The 20,086-nt window shown below is 36.8% G+C and overlaps 1 protein-coding gene across 4 annotated transcripts in view; it reads left to right on the top strand.

Annotated features, from left to right (window-relative positions):
• Positions 1–20,086, top strand: part of SMOC2 (SPARC related modular calcium binding 2) — a 140,998-nt gene that overhangs the window by 59,722 nt on the left and 61,190 nt on the right. For 2 of the 4 annotated variants that reach the window (XM_042025160.1, XM_042025161.1), the window contains exons 5-7: positions 7,222–7,269; positions 11,284–11,367; positions 12,132–12,206. In XM_042025160.1, the coding sequence (XP_041881094.1) occupies positions 7,222–7,269; positions 11,284–11,367; positions 12,132–12,206 (207 nt within the window). The remainder of the gene's footprint in view (positions 1–7,221; positions 7,270–11,283; positions 11,368–12,131; positions 12,207–20,086) is intronic. The other 2 variants (XM_042025163.1, XM_042025164.1) reach the window with 1 other exon arrangement.

Below are 20,086 nucleotides of genomic sequence, written 5' to 3' on the forward strand. Positions count from 1 at the left end.
TGCAAAAACATTTCAGAGGGATTTGCCTTTTTAGATAATTCAAATATTTAGAGTACGGGAAAAAACATAGAGGGAATGCCCATTTTTAACACAGCCCAGTGAAAAAACTCCCACAGCACATTCCATGAATGACCAAATCCAGAGTAGAAATAAGAATTAAAAAAAAGCATTAAGACAAAATGAAAAAATTGCCTGCAGAAATTAACTGGCAAATGAAACTCCCTTCCTTGCATGGTGCCTTTTGTCTTTCATTAGGACAATTAACAGGTCTTGGTTTTTAGGGATTTGCTTCTGACACTATTTCATTAACACTGATGATAAGTATAAATCCCAAGTGTATGAACAGTTGTCAGAATTGCTGTTTATGCTCCTTGAGGTTGAGAGAATTGCACAGAACTATCTCTACAAATATTTGCACGCTCTATCTATTGCGTAACTATTTGTGCTGCAGCACCATTCTCCATCAGAAAGTGGAAGAAATAGCTTTAAAAAGCCAATCCTGTAATGTGAATGAAGCTGAAAAAGAAAGTGGATCAGGGAATTTACCTGTCCTGATCTACTTCAATCATTCAAGCACAACATTGATATTTTTAATAAATAGATGGAGGAAGAAAGAGACTACTGAGAAAGTTTCAGCAAAGTTTATAGAAAATTATGTTTATTTTTAAGGTCTTTCTAGTTAAAATGACTTCCAGAATCTTTCAATCATCTTGCCTGTAGGTGAACTTTATCCAGAAATAATACTCTTCAGAATATTCATTTTAATCCAGTCGGAAAAGTCACTGTGAAGCAAGACTCAATTGTGAAAAATAATATAAAATATTAAGAAACCTTAAAATAGAGGAAAATGTGCATTCATTTTCATTTCAGTGTAATTATCATTTATGACTGGTTTGCATCTTCAGAAGACACATGGATGTGTCTTCTTTAATTGTGGATGCGCCATCCCTGGAAATGTTCAAGGCCAGGCTGGATGGGGCTCTGAGCAACCTGATCTAGTGGAAGGCATCCCTGCCCATGGCAGGGGGTTTGGAATGAGATGAACTTTAAATTCCCTTGCAAACCATTCTGTGATTCTATGATGCTATGGCTAGGACAGCACTTTCATACTTCAGTGTAATTTTGAGTAGAGATGTTTTCACATCCATAGCCAGGGCTTCTCTGAGAGTTCACCTTTGTTTCTTTCTGTGAAAAATCCATTTTTAGCTTGATCCCAGACTTTCACGGACATCGGTAATAAAAGGGTTATGCTGGGGCTGAAAGTTCAATAAATAATTGAACAGGTTGTCAGACGTCTCATAACAGATGGCACTATTTTGGCTCAAAATGTTGTTGAATTACTTGCTATATTTTCACTTCTTGTATTTGTACTGGTATTATTGAGGAGCAGCTGCAATGTAGTTCCCAGATAATTAATCGATTAATATGAGAATTATTCAATATCTCTACAGGAACCTAACCCTAGTTCCTCTCAAAGGTATGTTCATGTGCCTAGCAGATAAACTGCCAGACTGCTTCAGCTCTATTTTGGAGGGGTGGGAAGGGAAGTTATTTTCGCAGAAATGTTAAGGTGAAGGTCATAGTAGCACTCAAATTGAATTTAGTAGCTCAGAGATAAATAAACTGCTCCAGAGCACAGGTGAGTATGCACAGTCTTATTTTGATCCATGGAAAGATTGTGGGTAATTTTTCAGTTTTTATGAGACCCTGTGGGATTATCTCTGCGCATTTCATCCCCTGCTTGTATCAGTGTTCTCATGTTTTACTGTTCACCACTTATCCTTTGTCCCTCAGGAAAGAAGTCCAGCTACAGCAGACTTTGGAAGTAAGACTTGAAATGCTAGGGGATTTTGCAGTGGTATTGGCTAAGGACTCAGTTTTGAGAGATCTGGAGAAACATTCTCATTCAACAGAGAAGACAGCTACAGATTTTCTCAGAAAGTTATGGGGTATAATAAGGCAAAATCTTAGTTCGTATATTGCAAAATGAAAGTCTGGTGCACAACTGCACTCTTCTCCCATTTCTCAATATATATTCAAAATTGCCATCTGTTTAGGATAATGGAGTTGGTTTTTTTTTCCTCACAAGACTGTTGATGTTTTCCAGATCACTATTGATTCCCTTCTGTACATTTTTATTTGGTATGACTATGCACAGGAATTGTAATCAAAACTTTAATGGGTCAACTGAAGTTGCATGGACGTACTCCTGTTTTAACTAGTATTACAGAGATGTCATTTCTGCCAATACTGTTGTCCCTTGTCAGTGCAATACACTGTGTCTTCCTAGCCTTGATGCAGGAACTGCCTTGCTATTTTTGATATGCAGGCAGATCTCCTGCAGTGGTGGCATCCTGACATGTTTCATTATTTTCGCTTGCTTCTATGTATTCTGCAGGCTGGATGCTATATATATTTCAAAGATATTTATGCTAATTTCTCAGTTTGCCTGTACCATACCTTTTTCTCCCAAGATCACTTTTGCCATGTTTTTCCTTTAGAGGAAAATGTGTACAGACAATCAAGATGCTTTTGTAATGATTTTCTCATAGGTAATGTGCTACCATGGAATGTATGAAAATTTCTTGTTTTAATGAAAATGTTCAGTTAATTTTCAGTTCTAGGTTAGTTTTTCAGTAACTTCAGATAAGGTTCAAATACATGTTTAATCAACTGTGCTATTTTGAAATTATGGGATAATTTATTGCTTTTCATTTTCTCCCAGTGGAACTACCTTTGGTGAGTGCCCAGAAATAAGAAAGAAGAACATGGCAGTCTGGAAGAACTTGAATTTTAATAGAGGAAATATGGAGCAGAATTTAGGATGGGCAGTTACAAGTTTGGTTTACTGATTCCAGCCCTTATCCATGCTTCTCATTTACTGTGTGATACTGGATATGTGAGGCAACCTCTACAGTTCCCTAACTGTTAATGTTGGTTAGCTGAATAACATGGTGTTTCCTAAAGTTATCACAGGTCCCGTGTATAAGTGGAAAAGTGTTCCATGTATATTTTTAACCCATGAACAATAGCTGCCTGAGCCATTCTTTGCTCATTGAGTTGTTCTTGTTGCTCTTATTTAAGCTGCCTTTTGTGCAAATGTGGAAGGATGAAGGTCATTAAAAAGCAGCATTAGAAAATGTGGAGCTTTCCAACTGTTTTATGTGAACCTTTGCTTTAATTACTGTATTTTTACCTGAAAGAGGCTTTTCTTCCATCCTTTTCAGTTTTTCCCACGTCAACATTTGGTACTGCTAAGACACACATGATAAATCTCAAAATGCTGTTCCACTCCATGAAAATAGTCTTCACTATTTCAGGAGCAATGGTGAGAGGGGCAGTAAATTAAACACGTTCCCATGATGGCATTAAAAAGAAAGCTCCTTAAAAATGATGAATGTCTCCCAGTACTTTCACTAAAGAACACCAGACATAAAAAAAGACATTTTTACAACACTCCCTCTCTGTTATCAGCGCTTCAGGGGACTACAGAAATTCCATAGGCAGGGAGTCCTGAGAAATGGGGCAGAAGTTGAGAAGCAGGTGTTAAATTATCATTGGAAAATACGGTGTTTGCCTATTGTAGGGGTTTGTTTATGCCCTATTAAATATGCTGGGCTCCTGCCAGTGAGATTGCAGAGGTATGGAGACATGTTTTATTCTCCTGTGAAGTAGTTTTTCTACCTTTTGATTAAGATGCCATGATCATCTTTTATGACCAAAATACAAGTACCTTTAGAAATTCAGAACTCTTCCAGTATAGTATTATATAATATATATTTGGGAAGGCAATGAAATTTTTAAATTTACATTAAATTGTTTTTGTTAGCTGGAGAAAAATATCCATATCACTGAGATATTTTGTCCTCTTACATAGTACTTTTCCTATATATACATAGTCAGACACAACCATAGGTGAGACAGGAATAGCAGGGGGAGTTTAACTTTCTTGATGTCTGTATTCAGTGATTACATACCAAATATTTTTTAGCAGGAGTTCAGAAATCACTATCTAAACTAGATAATAATATATTTTTACCTTCTCTTTTAAAGCCCAGTCCCATATGATCCTAACTATAGAAAATGGATACGCTAAAATCACAAACCACAAAACTCACATCACATTCCCTTGGAAGTTTTATTGTGCCTCAGATGCTGTTAGAGTGAAATTGAATGGAACTGTGGGGTTTGCAATAAACTAAGGCATGAATATGTCTGCCTTTAAAAAAAAAAGTTCATCAGAATCATAAATAGATAGATGGCTAAGCAAGTGTACAAGCTTGAATGGTACTAAATTCTTCCTGTTAAAGTAATGCTGCTGAATCTAGTACCCCTCCTTGTCCTCCATCATTCCATAAGGATGTATTTTATGTGGTGATTTGGTTGCTTACAAAGTACTGAAAACTTGGAAGCCAATTGCACTGCCTAACTTTTAGACAAGTTATAATTGCTGGTTTTGTTTCTTGCCTAGCTGAAAATGTGGGGATTCATCTTGATATTGAAGACACAATTTCCTAAAAACTTGCAAATGCAACTTCCTATCACCATTTAAGCTAGAAGTGCTTCTACCTTAAATATACTCAGAAAATGATAGAAAAAAAGATACAAACTCAATAACTCCTTACCTCTAATTTAGAGACAACAGGAAAAGTTTCTGCTGCATAAATTGAAAATTTCAGGTGGAACTATATGAAGGGCACAGGTTTTCCTTTATATAAAATTCTGTGAATATTTTTGTTGACTTCCTAAGACTATTTAAAAAATTGTTAGCCTAGTAAACCTAATTTGCATAGAATTCATCTAATTTCTTACTGAAATTAGATTCAGTATGATAAAGTTAGTTTTTAGTACTAGTAAATGTCACTCTCTTCCTCCCTCCATTAATTTTCCATGAAAATTTAGGGTAAAAAAAAAAAAGTCAAATTCAATTCTCCCTGTATAATTCTGTAATTCTCACCGTTTCTCATATAGATTAAGTGATGTGAATGCATCTGGAAAGATATTTCTGCTTTCAGTTTAAGATGTGGAATATTATATAAATTTCAATGTGTTAAATTACTTATGTATAAACTGAGTTCAATTTATAATAATACTTCAAATGTACATAGAGAGACAACGCTGGTGCCAAACAGGAGCAGAGTGGGTATCAGTGCAGTTGATCACACACATTCCCCATGCTGAGACATCATTTCTACTTACAAATGAAAAATCTGTTTAAAATGCTTGTGTGACTGAGAGTCAGGCCTAAAATATCTGGATTTGCAAGAAAATTATAATTACAAGCCTGTGCATCAAAATGAAATTCAGAAACTACAGAGTTAATAGTAACTGGATGAAATTTGAGGAAAGATTGGATCACTGGTATTTAGTACAATTAGAAAAACCTGTAATTTTGTATGTAGTACTTCTGAACACTGGAACATCTTATTTGAGTTCAAGCTGAGCCTTTTATCAAATGCAAGCCAAGCACCAAAAACTCAGATCTTCTGGCTTCAGCATAAATACAAAATCTGCCTCCTCTTCAGACTGAACAACATGGATTAGTATTGGAGTCTATTTAGAGCAAGCTATCCCAAACATCCTTGGATATAATTTCTACAGTGATAGCAACTTTATTTTTCCTGCCTGAATTAATACTGATGCATCACTAAGTTTATTGAATTTCTGGTGACTCAAAGATAACATAATAAAAGTACACTACAATACACTATAGCCATAAAAGGAAACTAGTCTAAACAAGGGTATCTCTAATATGGATATATAAAGCTGTAATACGGATATATAAAGCTGTATTAAGAACTGCATCCATCAGTAGGTTACCAGCTTGGCTGCACTGCCATGTATTCTTTTATGGAGGCTTTAAAATCAGCAGGATTGATTTGTAATGTTAGGCATCTTCCCACTGGCAGACTCTTTGTCTAAACTTCCTGCTGAAGTAACCATCAGTTCAGTGTGGTAAGCAAGCCCTGTGATTTAGTGGGTTCTCTCATTTAAATTGTCCTTTTAGAACCCAATTATTGTGCTCCAAGGTTTGGGTTTTCTTTAGTGTGTTTTAAACACAGTGAAAGTAGTTGTTCCAGGGGAATAAATTAAGAAAATTAAGGCAGCTAAATTATTTCACACACATACAAGCATCAGTCAGATGCGTGGTTTTGGTTGTTTTTTTCATTATAGCAGGTGTATGTAAGAAGAGACTATGTGGTAAGAATTGAGACTTCATGCTTTTAAATTTTGGTCACTCCATGTGGCTCTTCAGAGAGAAAAATACCACTTTTAAAGGTGATTTTTAATGCAGCAGAGACAGATAAATTGTTAAAAAGTGGCTAATAATTAGAATCATAAAAAATAAAAATGGATGTAATGACACATAAGCAAGAAATAAGGAAGGATTTCTATTTTAAACCCTAAGGACAATTGCCTCCTTGAAAAACTACTGAGAAAACTAGTGAGTTCTCCATTTCTTGATGGCTTGAAAGCAAGGCTGGATTCTGGGTTGGGCTGGAATCCAGGCTGGAAGAATAAGCTGTAAAAACCCATCTCTTGTAATCTTCCTGACTCCCTTCTCACCTCTGCTGTCTCTTCTCCCAAGGGCCGCAGCTCTGGGGATGTGTCCTGAGCCCAGCTCAGGCTCAGAATAAGGCTCTATGTTCCTGCCACCCCCCAGCACACAATCCCTTTCCCACACCAGCGTAGGGTTTCCACAAGGCTTTGTATGAAGCCTTTAGACCAGAAAAGGGACAGTTTTTATTCTGGGCCAGGTCTGGGGTAGAGGCTGAAAAAGCCCCACAGAGCAGCTGAGGTGTGAGGGCAAGACTGAGCAGAGGGAGGGAGCTGCCCTGTACAAGGGACCACGAGGAAGTGATGCTCCTTCCTGCTGAACCTGTCCTTGCTGGGACAGTGGGAAAGGGAAAGGGAAAGGGAAAGGGAAAGGGTGATCCTGCAGCACGTGAGCATGTTCTTGCACTTGTGCCTGTGTAGTGTTTAATGCCACCTCTTCCTCAGGTCCTGGTTCCACTGTCAGTGGAGTCTGACCGTGTATGGGTTGCACACAAATGCAGAAGTCAGGCAAATCTAAAACCTATGGTTTGCCAAGGAAGAATTTGCTGGTATTTATTGCTGTAATATACACAAACGAATTGTTAAAGCTGAACTGTATTTCTTAAATAGCATATTAGAAGTGAAAATAGTATTTTTCTGGTTAATTCCTGTTTTCAATTGCAGGTTCAGTGAGTGAGAAGCTGCCACAACGAGAAGGTGCAGGCAAAACAGGTAAATATCTTAGCTGGCCTTTAAATAGAAGCTAAAATAGCTGTGGGAGACACTACTGTGGTTTTCCATATATTTAAATTATCAATATAAATTTGTGTTGTATTATAGCTGCATATGTAATATATATGCATGCATACATGTTGCTAATTTTATGCTTGCATTGTAGGCATTTAGTAAACTTATAAGTATAAACATCTATATATGTATGCATGTATTTATATATATGCATGTATGCATAGACACTGTATTTTTCTAGTCTCAGTCCTACAGAATTTGCAATTCAATGCTGTTTGGAAGAGAACTTTCATTCCCAAATCCATACTCTGAAATATATTCCCATATTTTTTGCTTCTTCTGGAGGAGAGATTATTCTGTCTATTTGATAAAGACATCATTCTACAGTCCCAAAATCTTAGGAACTGGAGTTCTCACTTTATTTCCATAACAATCATAACAATCAGTGCTTGAGTCATCTTGGACCCAGAACTTTGCTTTATATTGTGATTAATTTATCTGATGGCTTATATTTATGGCCAGAAGATTGTTGTTGTTTGATATAGATCATGATGTATATCTTTTTGGCAGGACAAAATCTGATGTGAATACAACATAGCTGGTTGATTTAAATGAGTGAGATGTCTGTGCTCTAAACAACACTAAAGCTTACACTCACCAAACACTTAAAAGAACTTTAGATTCAGCTGAAGAAAACATACTGAATATTTCTGTCAGTTATACTGATAATATTAAAGAAGTTGCTCATTTTTGTTCTAGTGTTAATGCCTATCTGTTTGGAGCACTGTAAATATAATTGAATTTTTTTTGCAGGAGCTTTTGCAGTATTGTAATAAATTAACATTTAAACAAACTATAGTTCTGTTAGGCTAAAAGAATCAGTATTTCTTTAAGGCTAATAATTACAAAGTACTGAAAAATTGTTCCTTCATGTATTTCCAGACAAATTGTGGGTTCCACTAACCTTAGGTTGCTCATTTGCTTCAGGTCTGGACTTTCATTTTCAGCTTTGAACGGAACAAAGTATCCCGTATATAAAACTTGTCTGGAATCCTTTATTTTTGTTTGTGCCTGTGGCAGCTGAGCTACTGAACCCTGAATGAACAGTCATAGAACAAGGAAATGAGCACAGTTTATCAAATCTCCCTTTTTACCACGTATATTTGTGTCTCAAGTGACATGATTGCATTTTACTCATTCCCTGTTTTTATTCTCCAGCACAAGCCTGCAGCCTGAAAGGCTTCTGACCTGGTTCCCAGGTGGTCCCTGCTTCTTCTCAAATGCTGCTGTCTGTCTCTCCTCACCCTTCTTCCAGATGGTCACTGCCTTATGCTTTAAATAATGTTATCAGAGACATCCCAAATTCTTTAGAGACTGTCACACAGTAGAGACCAGGATCATATGTCTATCTGAGTTAAGGAGCTGTGCTTCAGCTTCACAGCCAGTGTAGTAAAACATATTTTGTAGCTCAGCTTGCAAGGGCACAGCAGTATTTTTTGAAACAACCATAACACTCTCTGCTCCTCTCTCCTCTGCATGTTCCTGTGGACTAACCAGGAGTGTCTGCCCATATTGTAGCCCAGCAAGCTTAGGCTGGTTCACAGTGTTCTCAGTGCTCCAGAGACTGTGCTTCAGACCTTCAAGGTGTGGTCTTGAGGACTCTACTCAAGAGACAGCATAAACTTGAGACAGTCTCCCCTTCCAAGGTGCCTCATAGATATGGATCTGGTGAGCCATATCTGTTGTAGTTGTGCAACTTTCTTTCTCTGGGTATTCCAATGCTGAAAGAAAATTTCCAGCTGCAGATATTGGAGATCAGGGGCTTTGTTTGCATGTTTTTAAATTTAAACATTAAACTGAGTAGAAATGAAGCTTAAAAGATATTCCCTTAAGTATATTCTCTGGCCCCACAGTTCTCTCCTCTATCCAAGGAAAATACTTAGACTCTGAAAAACACAGGTGTCAGAGTTGGGATCACATCCCTTTTTTCTGATTCTTAGCTGACTGCAGGACTGTGTTCTTGGTAACTGAACTCTGACAGCAAACAGAATTTAAACAGGTTTGTGTTTAAATATATACATATATGGACTGGTAGGTATGTGCCAGACAGGAAGAATTGTGCCATTAGTCTGTGAGATATCTAATTCATATAAATCATTAAACATATGTTGTATTACAGCAACAACACCACCACCAAAATTGTTTTAAATGCTGCATGAACAAAGTTCAGGAGGCTAATTTTGAGATGATTATTGCTGAAGTTGCAGCATTATGCTGAATTTCAGGTAATTACATAAGATTAACTGTGTCACAAACCAAAACTGTGTACCAAAAGATGATTAGAAAAGTGTCATTTAAATACAAACCCAAGTTTCTGGCTTGGATCTTGGTAATACCCGCCTCCCGTAAGTTGCCTTCTAAAATTCTGGGTTTTCTGAATCACATATTGATCGATGATTTAAATATATGTCTTGATTTTCAGTGCACTACGATACTTGATGGCCTCTCTGAAATTAATCAATGGTCTTGTTCCACCACCCAGAGGACACCACAGAAATGCCAGCAAAACTAATGAGGAGTGACAGTCTTTCATAGCATTGGAGCAAAGAATCCTGCCATTGTGTGGAAATGAAGAATGAGCACTCTTAAATCTCCTTATGCCTTGGTTAGATAATTTTGCATTGAAAATATGCTCCCGTTGCTGCTGCTTTGGTTTTGTGAAAAGCATAGAGGTCACTATGCTGTGGCTGGAAATTTGGGTTTACCTGCTGTCAATATCTACTTGGTATCTGTATTTGCTGTGACCTAGACTGTGACCTTTAGAGGCAAAGGTCAGAGTGACCCCAAAACCTCTGCATGATTTAAAGACAACTCAGACTTAAAAAAGCCCCCAAACAGTGATGGTGACAGCAAAGAGAACAGGAGGCTCTTCTGAATTGCAGTAGCAAGAAGAAAAGGAAAGAGATAGTGTGTTAGCCTAAAAGCTGCTGCTCACTGTTACCCAGGTAAGGCTACATGCCAGAAGCAGCTTCTCAGTTACCTTTGATTCTGCCTTCCATGAAAATGCCAGGAAAACGATCTGGAAACTATTTTGGTCTGAGATACAATTGTGAAACTGCAAGAAATAGTAATAAAACCTTTGCATGGAAGATGCTGTTTACTGCGGTACACCTTGGTCTTGGAGTTAGCTCCATGCTGCAGGAAACAGCAATGACTGGAAAATATGTACTGGTATGGTCTCCTGAGTCATATTTACCCCACATCTGCAATAGTTTTAAATAAAAACTGTAATAAAGTAAAGAAAGATCTTTGGTACCACTCTTTTTAGCAAAAGCTGATTTAAAAAATTTTTTATGTTCAGTTTTTCTTTTCCAGCGCTACGTCCACTGTGTTTTACTGAACCTAAAATGACTCACATCTTCTTATCATTTCTGTAATTTTCCCTCCCTCTTTTCTTGCAGTAATCGTTGGTAGTGGATGGGTGGAGAATGCTGACCAGAGGATAACAGTTATGCAAACAATATTCTGGCTATATAATCTGTGAATCTTACTTAAAAAAATTAACTTGATTCTTAAATAGATCCTGCTGTGCTGAAAAATACCTTTGATTATAAGGTGTCTGCAGCCACACTTTCTCTCCAGACTGTTTTTGCTTTCACAGGTCTCACTTCTTCCATACATTTATCTAATTATTTCGTTAGAAATTCTGATTTTTCAGTTATAATATCTAGGTATCAATGTGTAACATTAGAAAAGAAGAATTACACTCCAGAGAGCAACTTGATCACTTCATGCATCACCAAAGACCATGCAATAAATTCATCATCCATAACCTCAAACCCCATTCATTTATAAAACATTGTCTGTATAAGTAATATATCTGTGCTGTGTAGCGTCTTTAAAGAATGTTTAAATTGTTGTTTGCTGGCCGGGGCTATGTGCAAATCATTATTTTCAATCATGTATGTACACTTATTTAGCTTACTCTCATAATTGTAGTCTCCTTGCAAATCTTTTCCATTCTGAATTCAGATGATGCCTCAGCTCCCGCGCTGGAGACTCAGCCTCAAGGTGATGAAGAAGGTGAGCAAATTTAACAGTGTGGCATTAAACTGTGGAGTTACGGACTGTATTCCACAACATCAAATGCTATCTTAAGAGTATCTACAACTGCTGGTGTAGTTGCAAGAAATTTCAAGCATCGGTATTTTTTCAGGAACAACAAAGACAATGAACACAATAGGCAGTGAATTTTGTGTGATAATCTTGAGATGAGACTCTACCTGTGGAGACCAGCATGAACAATTTTAATTGTCGCTACTGAGGGCAGGCACAGGATTTAAACTTGAGCCAAACTGCAGATTAAAATTCTATGTTCAAATAAACAAGTCAAAGGGTAAATTCTATCCTCAGCAGAATGACTAGCAATATCACCCTTAAGGCTGATGTTTTGTGAGGATTATTTGCCTTTAGAGAAATTAATTGCTCATTAAATAAGCAACAATAGTCCTATGTTGTGGCTACCTTATCACTCGCCTCTCATCTTGCAGAATCTGATCTGCAGCCATTACATATTTTGAGTCCAGACTAGGAGATTTTTATTCTAACTAAGCCTAATTTTAGTCTAAAATTATTTCTTTCAACCTTCTGTGCAAATAGGACAAGGAAAGGACTATTCATACCTTTGCTTGAGTAATGGTCTTGACTGCCCTGATATAAACCAGTGTGCCCTTTTTTTTTTTTAGATCCGTTTCTTTAAAACTAGCCACTTGCTATTTTGTTGCTAATAACTTGTAGAAATGTTAACATTTATAAAGTATTTTCTGTTGCCTTTTCTTTTTTTCCAGATATAGCTTCTCGTTATCCTACCTTGTGGACTGAGCAAGTAAAGAGTAGACAGAACAAAACCAATAAAAGCACAGGTAAGAAACTTAGGTTATCCTTACTTTGCAAAACTCCTGTGAAGATACGCATGAACCATTTTACTAACCATCATGCTTCCACTCTCGTTGTATGATAGTACCTTAATGATCTGCGTGGTGATGATTTACTAAGCTCATGCATCATATGTTCCTTTTATAGAGAAGTATTTTTGGCCAGGCTTTACCTGGCTAAAATGATATCCACTAAAGTCTCTGGCTCACATTTATTTGCAGTTGCTAGTGGGTCAGGCATTTATTTTTTACATGCTTTTTAATTCTTTTTCTCTTTGTTATCTGAATTTTTTTGGGTGATATGTAGCAAGAAGGCACTTGTAAAATAGCAGTGTCAGTTACATTCGTTCGGTGGTAAATCTTAGGAGGCAAACCTGAAAAGAAGCAAACTCCCACCAGAAGCCAGTTGTCAGCAGGAATTGCAAAGACGGTGTTACCTGCTTTTTGCTACATCAGTCACCTGTTATTTACAAACTGATCATCAGTTTGGTGTGAATTAATTATGTTTCTTTTTTAAAATAATTGTGGAATTCTGGCTTTACTTATTTTCATCACTGTTTAGAATTGAGCTTTTCAAACCTGGACTAGAAATGTCAGGTGAATGTCCTAAGACTGAAGTCTCTATAGTATTCAGATAAATTCAGCGCTTTGGTGGATTATAAATTTTGATGGCTTTCTCATTGTTCCATTCTTTCAGTGGGATAAACTTTAGAGAGTCTTCCTGGCTTCTATTTCTCTGGAAAAATGTTGAGTTTGAAAGAAAACATTAATGATGCAGGCTGTGATTCAATAAATCACCCCAAACCACAGTTCAAATCCAGTAGAAATCGAGGTTATGCTTTACATTAAGTACTGTGCTTAAGTATTTTACTGAATTGAGGCCCAAAAGGATTTAGAAAAGGCAAACGATCATCATAAGAAAGAAAACAAGACACTAAAAGGTTTAAAGATTCCTTTATACAAGCTATTTTTAACATCAATGCTATAATTCGTAATACTTTATTTCTCTCCTTGATTCTCCAGTAAGCACTTAAGGGAAGGAACTAAACAGTGAAGACAAGAGTTTGAAGCAAATACTTTTCGTGCTGGAGATTTAATTTGTCATTCTTTTAGTCAGTGTAGGCAAGAGCAGAATTCCTTTGGGATTTCTGTTGCATAAAATATGTGTACAGAAATTTGTCACTTTTAGGAGTGTTTGTTTAATTTTTACAGTGCTAGAGACTAAAGCAAGGCTTGTTGAGCTTGCAGTGTAGTTGCTGGAAGCCAAAGCTCCAACACACACACACACACACAGAGACACACACACACACAGACAGAACAAAAATGTGGGTTTCTTTCCAGGAACTGGTAACCTTCAGTCTCTTTAAAGACATATTTACAAGAAAAGAGGAACCAGAAGCATAGTTTACCTGTCTTGTGACTGCTAGCTCATCATCAAAAGCATGATTGTGTTAGATTTGCTAACAACAGGACTTGCTCACGACTGTGGTGCCATACCCAGGCTAGCAGAAGTACATCAGGAGGCACTGTGTAGCCAACCTTGCTTTAAACTGAAGCTATATCTGACGTGCCAGAATGGCATATTCAATCAAGGTGATTCCAGGTGCTAAAAACAGTGTCCTCACCAATTGTGGTAGGCAGGTTTTTAAGGTCTTGAAAAAAATAGGTAAGATTTTTCCCTTATTACCTCTCAGAGTGATGCCAAGGCTTTGGGGAACATCCACAGAGAATTAACTCTGTTATGTGTACAGAACGGGAAAGATCTTGCCAACAAATCTAGTGGATTGTAAACTAACCACCTTCCCACTTCCAGGCTTCAATATAGAGGATAAATATATATGTCTTCTTTACTCAGCTTAATAAAATCTGATTCAGACTTGGTCATGCAAATGCCAGAAAGCTTATTGTAAAGTATTCGTCTGAGTAAAATGAGGAAAATTTATCTCGGCATAGGAACTGTGTTTATAAAGCAAAACATGAAGCCAAATTTATTCATGATGGGCTAAATTTTCCTTTGTTTTTCCACAGTCATCCTAGTGCTCTCAAAGAAATTATTGCAGTGCAAATAACGCTATCATCTAGCCCTGCCTATAGAACAAAACTAAGAAGAAAAACACCCTAAAAATTTCAGGCAAAATACAAATATCCTATTTAAAAGCTTACTATTTTAGTCTGTAGTGCTTTTTTTCGCCCTAGTTTTTACCTGAATATATGTTCTAATACATCATGATCAACATGTCATCTAGAAACTTGTCTTGACATGAGAAATCAATCTCCTTAGGAGAAAGTTTTGTGAGTTAAGGCCACAAATGAATACATTAAATTTTTTGTACCCATCATGAAGTGGTTTGATTTTACTATTCTGCAAATGACCTGCCAGTTAGAATTAGCCAGTAAAATTAGCATAAACTTTTAGGTTTTGGAAGATAGAAAATAATGGCTCAAGGAAATTCTAGTTTATATTAGTTCTCCAGTGCCTTCATTTGACTGAGTGAGCCTAAATTAATTTAGCATGGAGTAATGTCATTTGCAAGGCTCACAGATGCAAGGCATGAAATTAGTGGATTATATATCCATGTTCTATAATGCCTTCTATTGTAGATTCTTTTTGTTGGCTCAGAGAAATAGGCCTTTGCTGTTCACTTAAGGCATTTGTGGAGTGGTATTTCACCTACAAGTTTTTGAGGACAAAATTTTACTCCCAGCAAAAATGCCATCAACATTGGATCGTGTTACAATAGCTCTATTTAGAGTGGTTGATTAGAGTAGAAACATCTCCAATTTAGCTTTTTTTGTGCATTGAAGGTGATTTTAAAGATACTTTTTCTTTCCATACTTAGAATAGAGCATTCATTTAATTGCTAAAATTGTTTCTGCTGAGGTGCTTTATGTATATGTCATAGTGCGTTTGCAAATATTTTGTGAATACCCCCACACTCCTCATTTTTTTCTCCATTTCACAGAAAATGTTGTGGATTTGCCATATCAGGTTGACACAAATAAGAATTTTACCAACAGCTGTAGAAAATAAACAGAAAACACTGAAAAAGGGACTGCGTGGGTTCAGATAAAGACATCAAAATGTAGCAGCCTACACTGCTGTGTGTCTGTGAACGCAGTGTCTGAATTCCTGCTGTAGTTTGTGGTGCTATAATCAGTGCAGTCAGTGGAGCCTGGAGAGCCACCCAGCTCATTGTACAGCCCCCAGCACTGTGAAGCTGACTGGGTAACTGGAGCTCACTGGGCTAGTTTAGATCTGTAGCTGATATTAAGCTGACTGTGCTTTATATGAACTTAATCCCACACCAGTATCAGTAGGAAATCCAGGTACTACTCTTTTAGAGCTATAGTATTTTGTAAAGACCAGAGGACAGAAGGTTTTATACCTTGAAGAAACTGGATATTTTGGACTATGTTCTTAGCAATTGCCTGTTACTGTCACTTTGGGGCTCAGTGCAACTTTAATGTGAGTAGAGAAGACAGTGCAGATACTTTCCCATCACCTAACAGGGAAAATGCAGTTCCCCTGAGGAGAGCTCAGGCTGGACTGTAAATCTCTTAGGTTCTCCTTGCTATAGCTGCTCTATCAGCAGTTTATATCCCTGTGGGATTCTCGGGAACAAAGTGTGATATTTTTCAGAGGTTGTATGCCGTTTTTTGAGTTTGAGTATAGACAAAGTGTAGTTTGATCCTTTTCACAATGCCCAGTGAAGCTTCTAAATTCATTTAGTTAGCATGAATTTGAGAGTCATTATTTTCTTATAGTCTATTTTGTGAGCACTTGCATGAAAAACAAATAGGGTGAGTTTAACTGATCATATTTTTAATGTTCAAAAAGATTCTTAAACTACTCAGTAATTTCTCAGTAGAATCTGTACACCACAGAATAAACCATACTTAGTCATACATAACCTGTCATATACTTACATAGGTACTTAAGGACCTTGGAGATTCTGGTGATAACATAATTCAAGATAAAAAAAATGATCGAGTATTGTTCTAGTGGCCAAAATAGAGCACAGTTTCACCTATTTACTGTTCAGTTCTATTTTCTTACTATACTACTGTATTCTTTCTCCTAAAATATGTAAGAGTATGACATTCTTAGTTCTAATGATCTGTATGTTCATTGATCATATATTTACTGATTGTGTATTTAATAAGCATTGTAAAGGGGTTGTAAAATTAGTGTTTGTTATGTTGATAATCCACTATGACCAGAAAAATAGAAGAGGAAGAAATTGTTGCCTTTCTTTGTTGACCCAATAGTTTGCATTTCATCTGAATCACCCAGATGTGTGGTGCAGTTTGTGCCAGCTTCACGATTTCTGCCATCTTTTTGCTTATATTCTTTAAGCAGGTGCTAGAGGACAAGCCATACATAATCCATCATAAAATAGGGTTGACTCAGAGAAAACCCTGATCTGCCATTAAGGCTTCTGAGGCAGGGTCAGGTTGTCAAGATTCTGAACACATCTATGCAAAAAGCAGTGGATCAAGTCATTATGAAGTTTTTCCTCCAGAATGAAGAATCTTAAATCAGAATGAGTTGTCTCCTCAAACTATGATTTTAGTGATTTCAAAGTGCCCAAATTTGAACCACTGTATCTGGATATAATCATCATTATCATCATCATTTTTTACTTCACCTGTGCACCAATGAAAGGGACGCATAATTTTTATTTCATTTTCTGACACAATGGAGTAGTGTTTTATTACTGCCTTTTTGCTACAGACTGTCATTTTCAGGACTTTAAAAATCTGTTGCAAGATTTTATCAATTAGTCCCAGAGAGTTCAATCCAACAGGAGTTTCATTCTCAAAACGCCATCTGGGAGAACACTGACGTGTACATACAGCAATGCATTATAGACTGGCTGCAAATGCAAATGAAAACAGTTGGTATAACATCTCCTGAGAATATCTTCTTAATAGACTAAAATAATTAAATCTAACGTGATAATTATGTGTCTGTATCTGTACAAAATAGCTGCTTGCATTTATCTGTCTGTTAGTCCGAATCTGTTGGCAAATTCTGCCAGTGAGACTGATAATACAACAGAGTGACATTCTAAGAGCTGAATAGTTTTTATTGCCTTGTCATCAGACAGCTTCAAAGCATTTGTACAGAGGAGTTTTTCTCACATGGAAACTATGTTGGTTGTCAGTGAGGTTTCTGTCTTGTTAGCTTGCTAGATTTTGTTTCTCAGAGGCAATTGCTTCAGTGGGATCCCTGTGCACTGATCATCCCTGAAAGTCACCTTCCTATAAAGGACCAAGGCAAACCTTGTTCCATACTCCTGTGCTCGTGTTCATTCCAAACTGAACTTAACTTATTCCTGTTATGCCTATCCTGACAAAAGTCGGTCCTAAAGTTAAAAAAAACCTGCATAAGAAAAAAATAGCATTTTCTTTCAAAGGAAACAAATGTAAGAGTTTGTGTGTCTGCCCAATTACATCAATTCTAAGAGCCATTCCTTTCTAAGCATAGGAAAATTAATGACATAGAGACAGAAAACTGAGTAACAGCTCAGTGACTTTTTATTTATTTTCATTAATTGTTGCATTTTCCAGATGTTACTTTTAGTGTTCAATGAAGATAAATTGCTTGCAGTTGAAGTTGTGTGAGCTAGCAAGAAAAAAATAAGATTCAGTTGCATGCTCCCACTTACATATTTATTACAACATAGTTAGAAATTTTCTACAAGTATTTTGAATTAGGCTTCTTTCACAATGTGAAGATTTGAGATATGAAACCAGTTAAAACAGAAGGAAATCAAAATGTATGTCATAACGAAGTGAGGAAAGAACATAGGCAAGAGGGGGAAGAAAGTATTTTAAAAGTTTGTTGCCTGTATTTTTCAGCAGGGGTTCCTAGGAAGTTGTGTGTTGGCCTGCAAAACCCTGGCTAATCTTCCATTCTCAAATGTGCTTGTATTTGGCATTAACGGAGGGGTAGATGAGGATGACTCCTACTTGCTCTTAATACATTATGCCTATATTGGACACTCAGAAATGGACTTCAAATTAATACATAAAGTAGATTTGCATAGGGAAAGAGCCTGAGTAGAAGTGGTCCATTAATTGCCAACCGCTGAATTACACAGAAAACTTGGAGCTTTTTGCCTGTTACTAGCTCATTTCAGCGCTAAAGAGTGTTTCTTTCTAACAATTAGTGAGGTATGAGCCACACACAACCATGGGAATTGCACTCCCAAGCTTGTGTTGTAAATGCAGTCATTAGCTGTAGCTGGAGAAGTCAAAAGCATGGTAATAAGTTGTTGAAATATATCCATGTCTTGCCTAGAGTATCTGATATTGTCATGGGCCAAAATTTACAACAACCTACTGGAAATCCGTGATGTTCTGGCACAGGGGTTTGATAATCCAGAGTATCTGAAATGGAATTGACTTGAACCCTAAAATCTCAATTCAAATCATGAAAGGAAAGAAGAAGGCACAAGTATTGATTTTCAGTATCTTCAAACATCCCAACGGGCTATTAAGTCAACACATGGATTCTGTCAATGGAAACTCAGTCCATAAGAGATGGGCAATCTCTCTCTGACAAATTTTGGACAAGTTCAAGTCCAAACATTTTTACTGTGAACTTTCTACTTTGGGCTCATCTGCAGGTCAATTCTCTACACAAGAAAAGGCACTAGCATTATTTCATGACATCTACAGCAAGTCCAAATATTTTATGTTAGCCATAGGTCTGGCTTTTGGGCCTTGTAAAATCTGTGGGTTCTGAAAGAGATGAGCTGGTAGAACATTTTTTGTTTGGCCTGTTCACTCAACAAAGTGGTGCATGGAAGTTAAAGAGAAAAGCATGCAAGTTTAGTAAGTGCATGGAAGTTTAGTAAGAAAAACATGCAGATGAAGACTGGAAGCTTCCAAAACATCAGTCTTACGGCCTTCACAGACTGGGTTGTCTCTTGTAGCTGATTCACAAAATATTCCCTTTAGCGTTCATGAAGGAACTTAATTATTTGGAGTGAACCGTAATTTCTGATTTGTATTTTACTATAAACCTAGCTGCTGGGTAGGGAGATGCATGAGGCATTGTCACGACTTGTTATATCCACTACTGTTATGTTTTTAAATATTTTAAAGAGCAGGAGGTAGTCGTCTTTACTTCTCGTTCATTTGTTATTGTTTTTCTGTCAAGAACCACAATAGTTTTAGAGTAGAATTCTTTCCAAATATTGTTTGCAAGATACCCTCTGGCAGCTGAAAAACTCACGGCTTACAAACTATTGAATATTCACACCACTAGGGCCAATCAGTAAATGGTTGACTTAGTTCCTAATAGAGAATTTTATCTTACCTTTAAGCAGCAATTTTTAATGATATTTTAGTCTTGATTTACCTGTTACAAAAGAGGGAACAGTACTCTTCAATCTCTATATGTTCTTCACCAGTGAACAAAATTACTCTACATATTCTGGTCCTCTTTCTTTTTCTTGCCTTTCTTTGCCTTGCCTGACCTAAATTGGTAAAGGAAAATTACTGTTTTCTTTCAGTTCTTTCAGACTCGTCCAAGAAGATTAAACTTTCCAGACCTCCCCAAACTGCTTGTATATTATGATTCATTCTTAATTCATAGGCTGCTGGATCATGCTTATTATAGAACTGTCCTATCTTTAATAATCCTTTTCACAAGGATTTTCATTTATTTTCATTTTAATTTTACATATTAGTTCAAAACCTTAAAAAAGATCAAGCACTGACATTTCCAGCTTTTTCCTCCCACTACAGGAGAAGATCCTCCCATCCTAAACCATTAAAAAAAGAGCTCTGTTTTACATCCAGTTGATGTTCTTTATGCTCAGGATGTTCCAGGGCTTTACTGGACCCCCACTGTG

This window comes from Corvus kubaryi, unplaced genomic scaffold (assembly GCF_017639235.1).
Source record: "Corvus kubaryi isolate FWS band 111438036 unplaced genomic scaffold, C.kubaryi_AGA036_p1.0 37266, whole genome shotgun sequence".
In the NCBI taxonomy this organism is placed as follows: domain Eukaryota; kingdom Metazoa; phylum Chordata; class Aves; order Passeriformes; family Corvidae; genus Corvus; species Corvus kubaryi.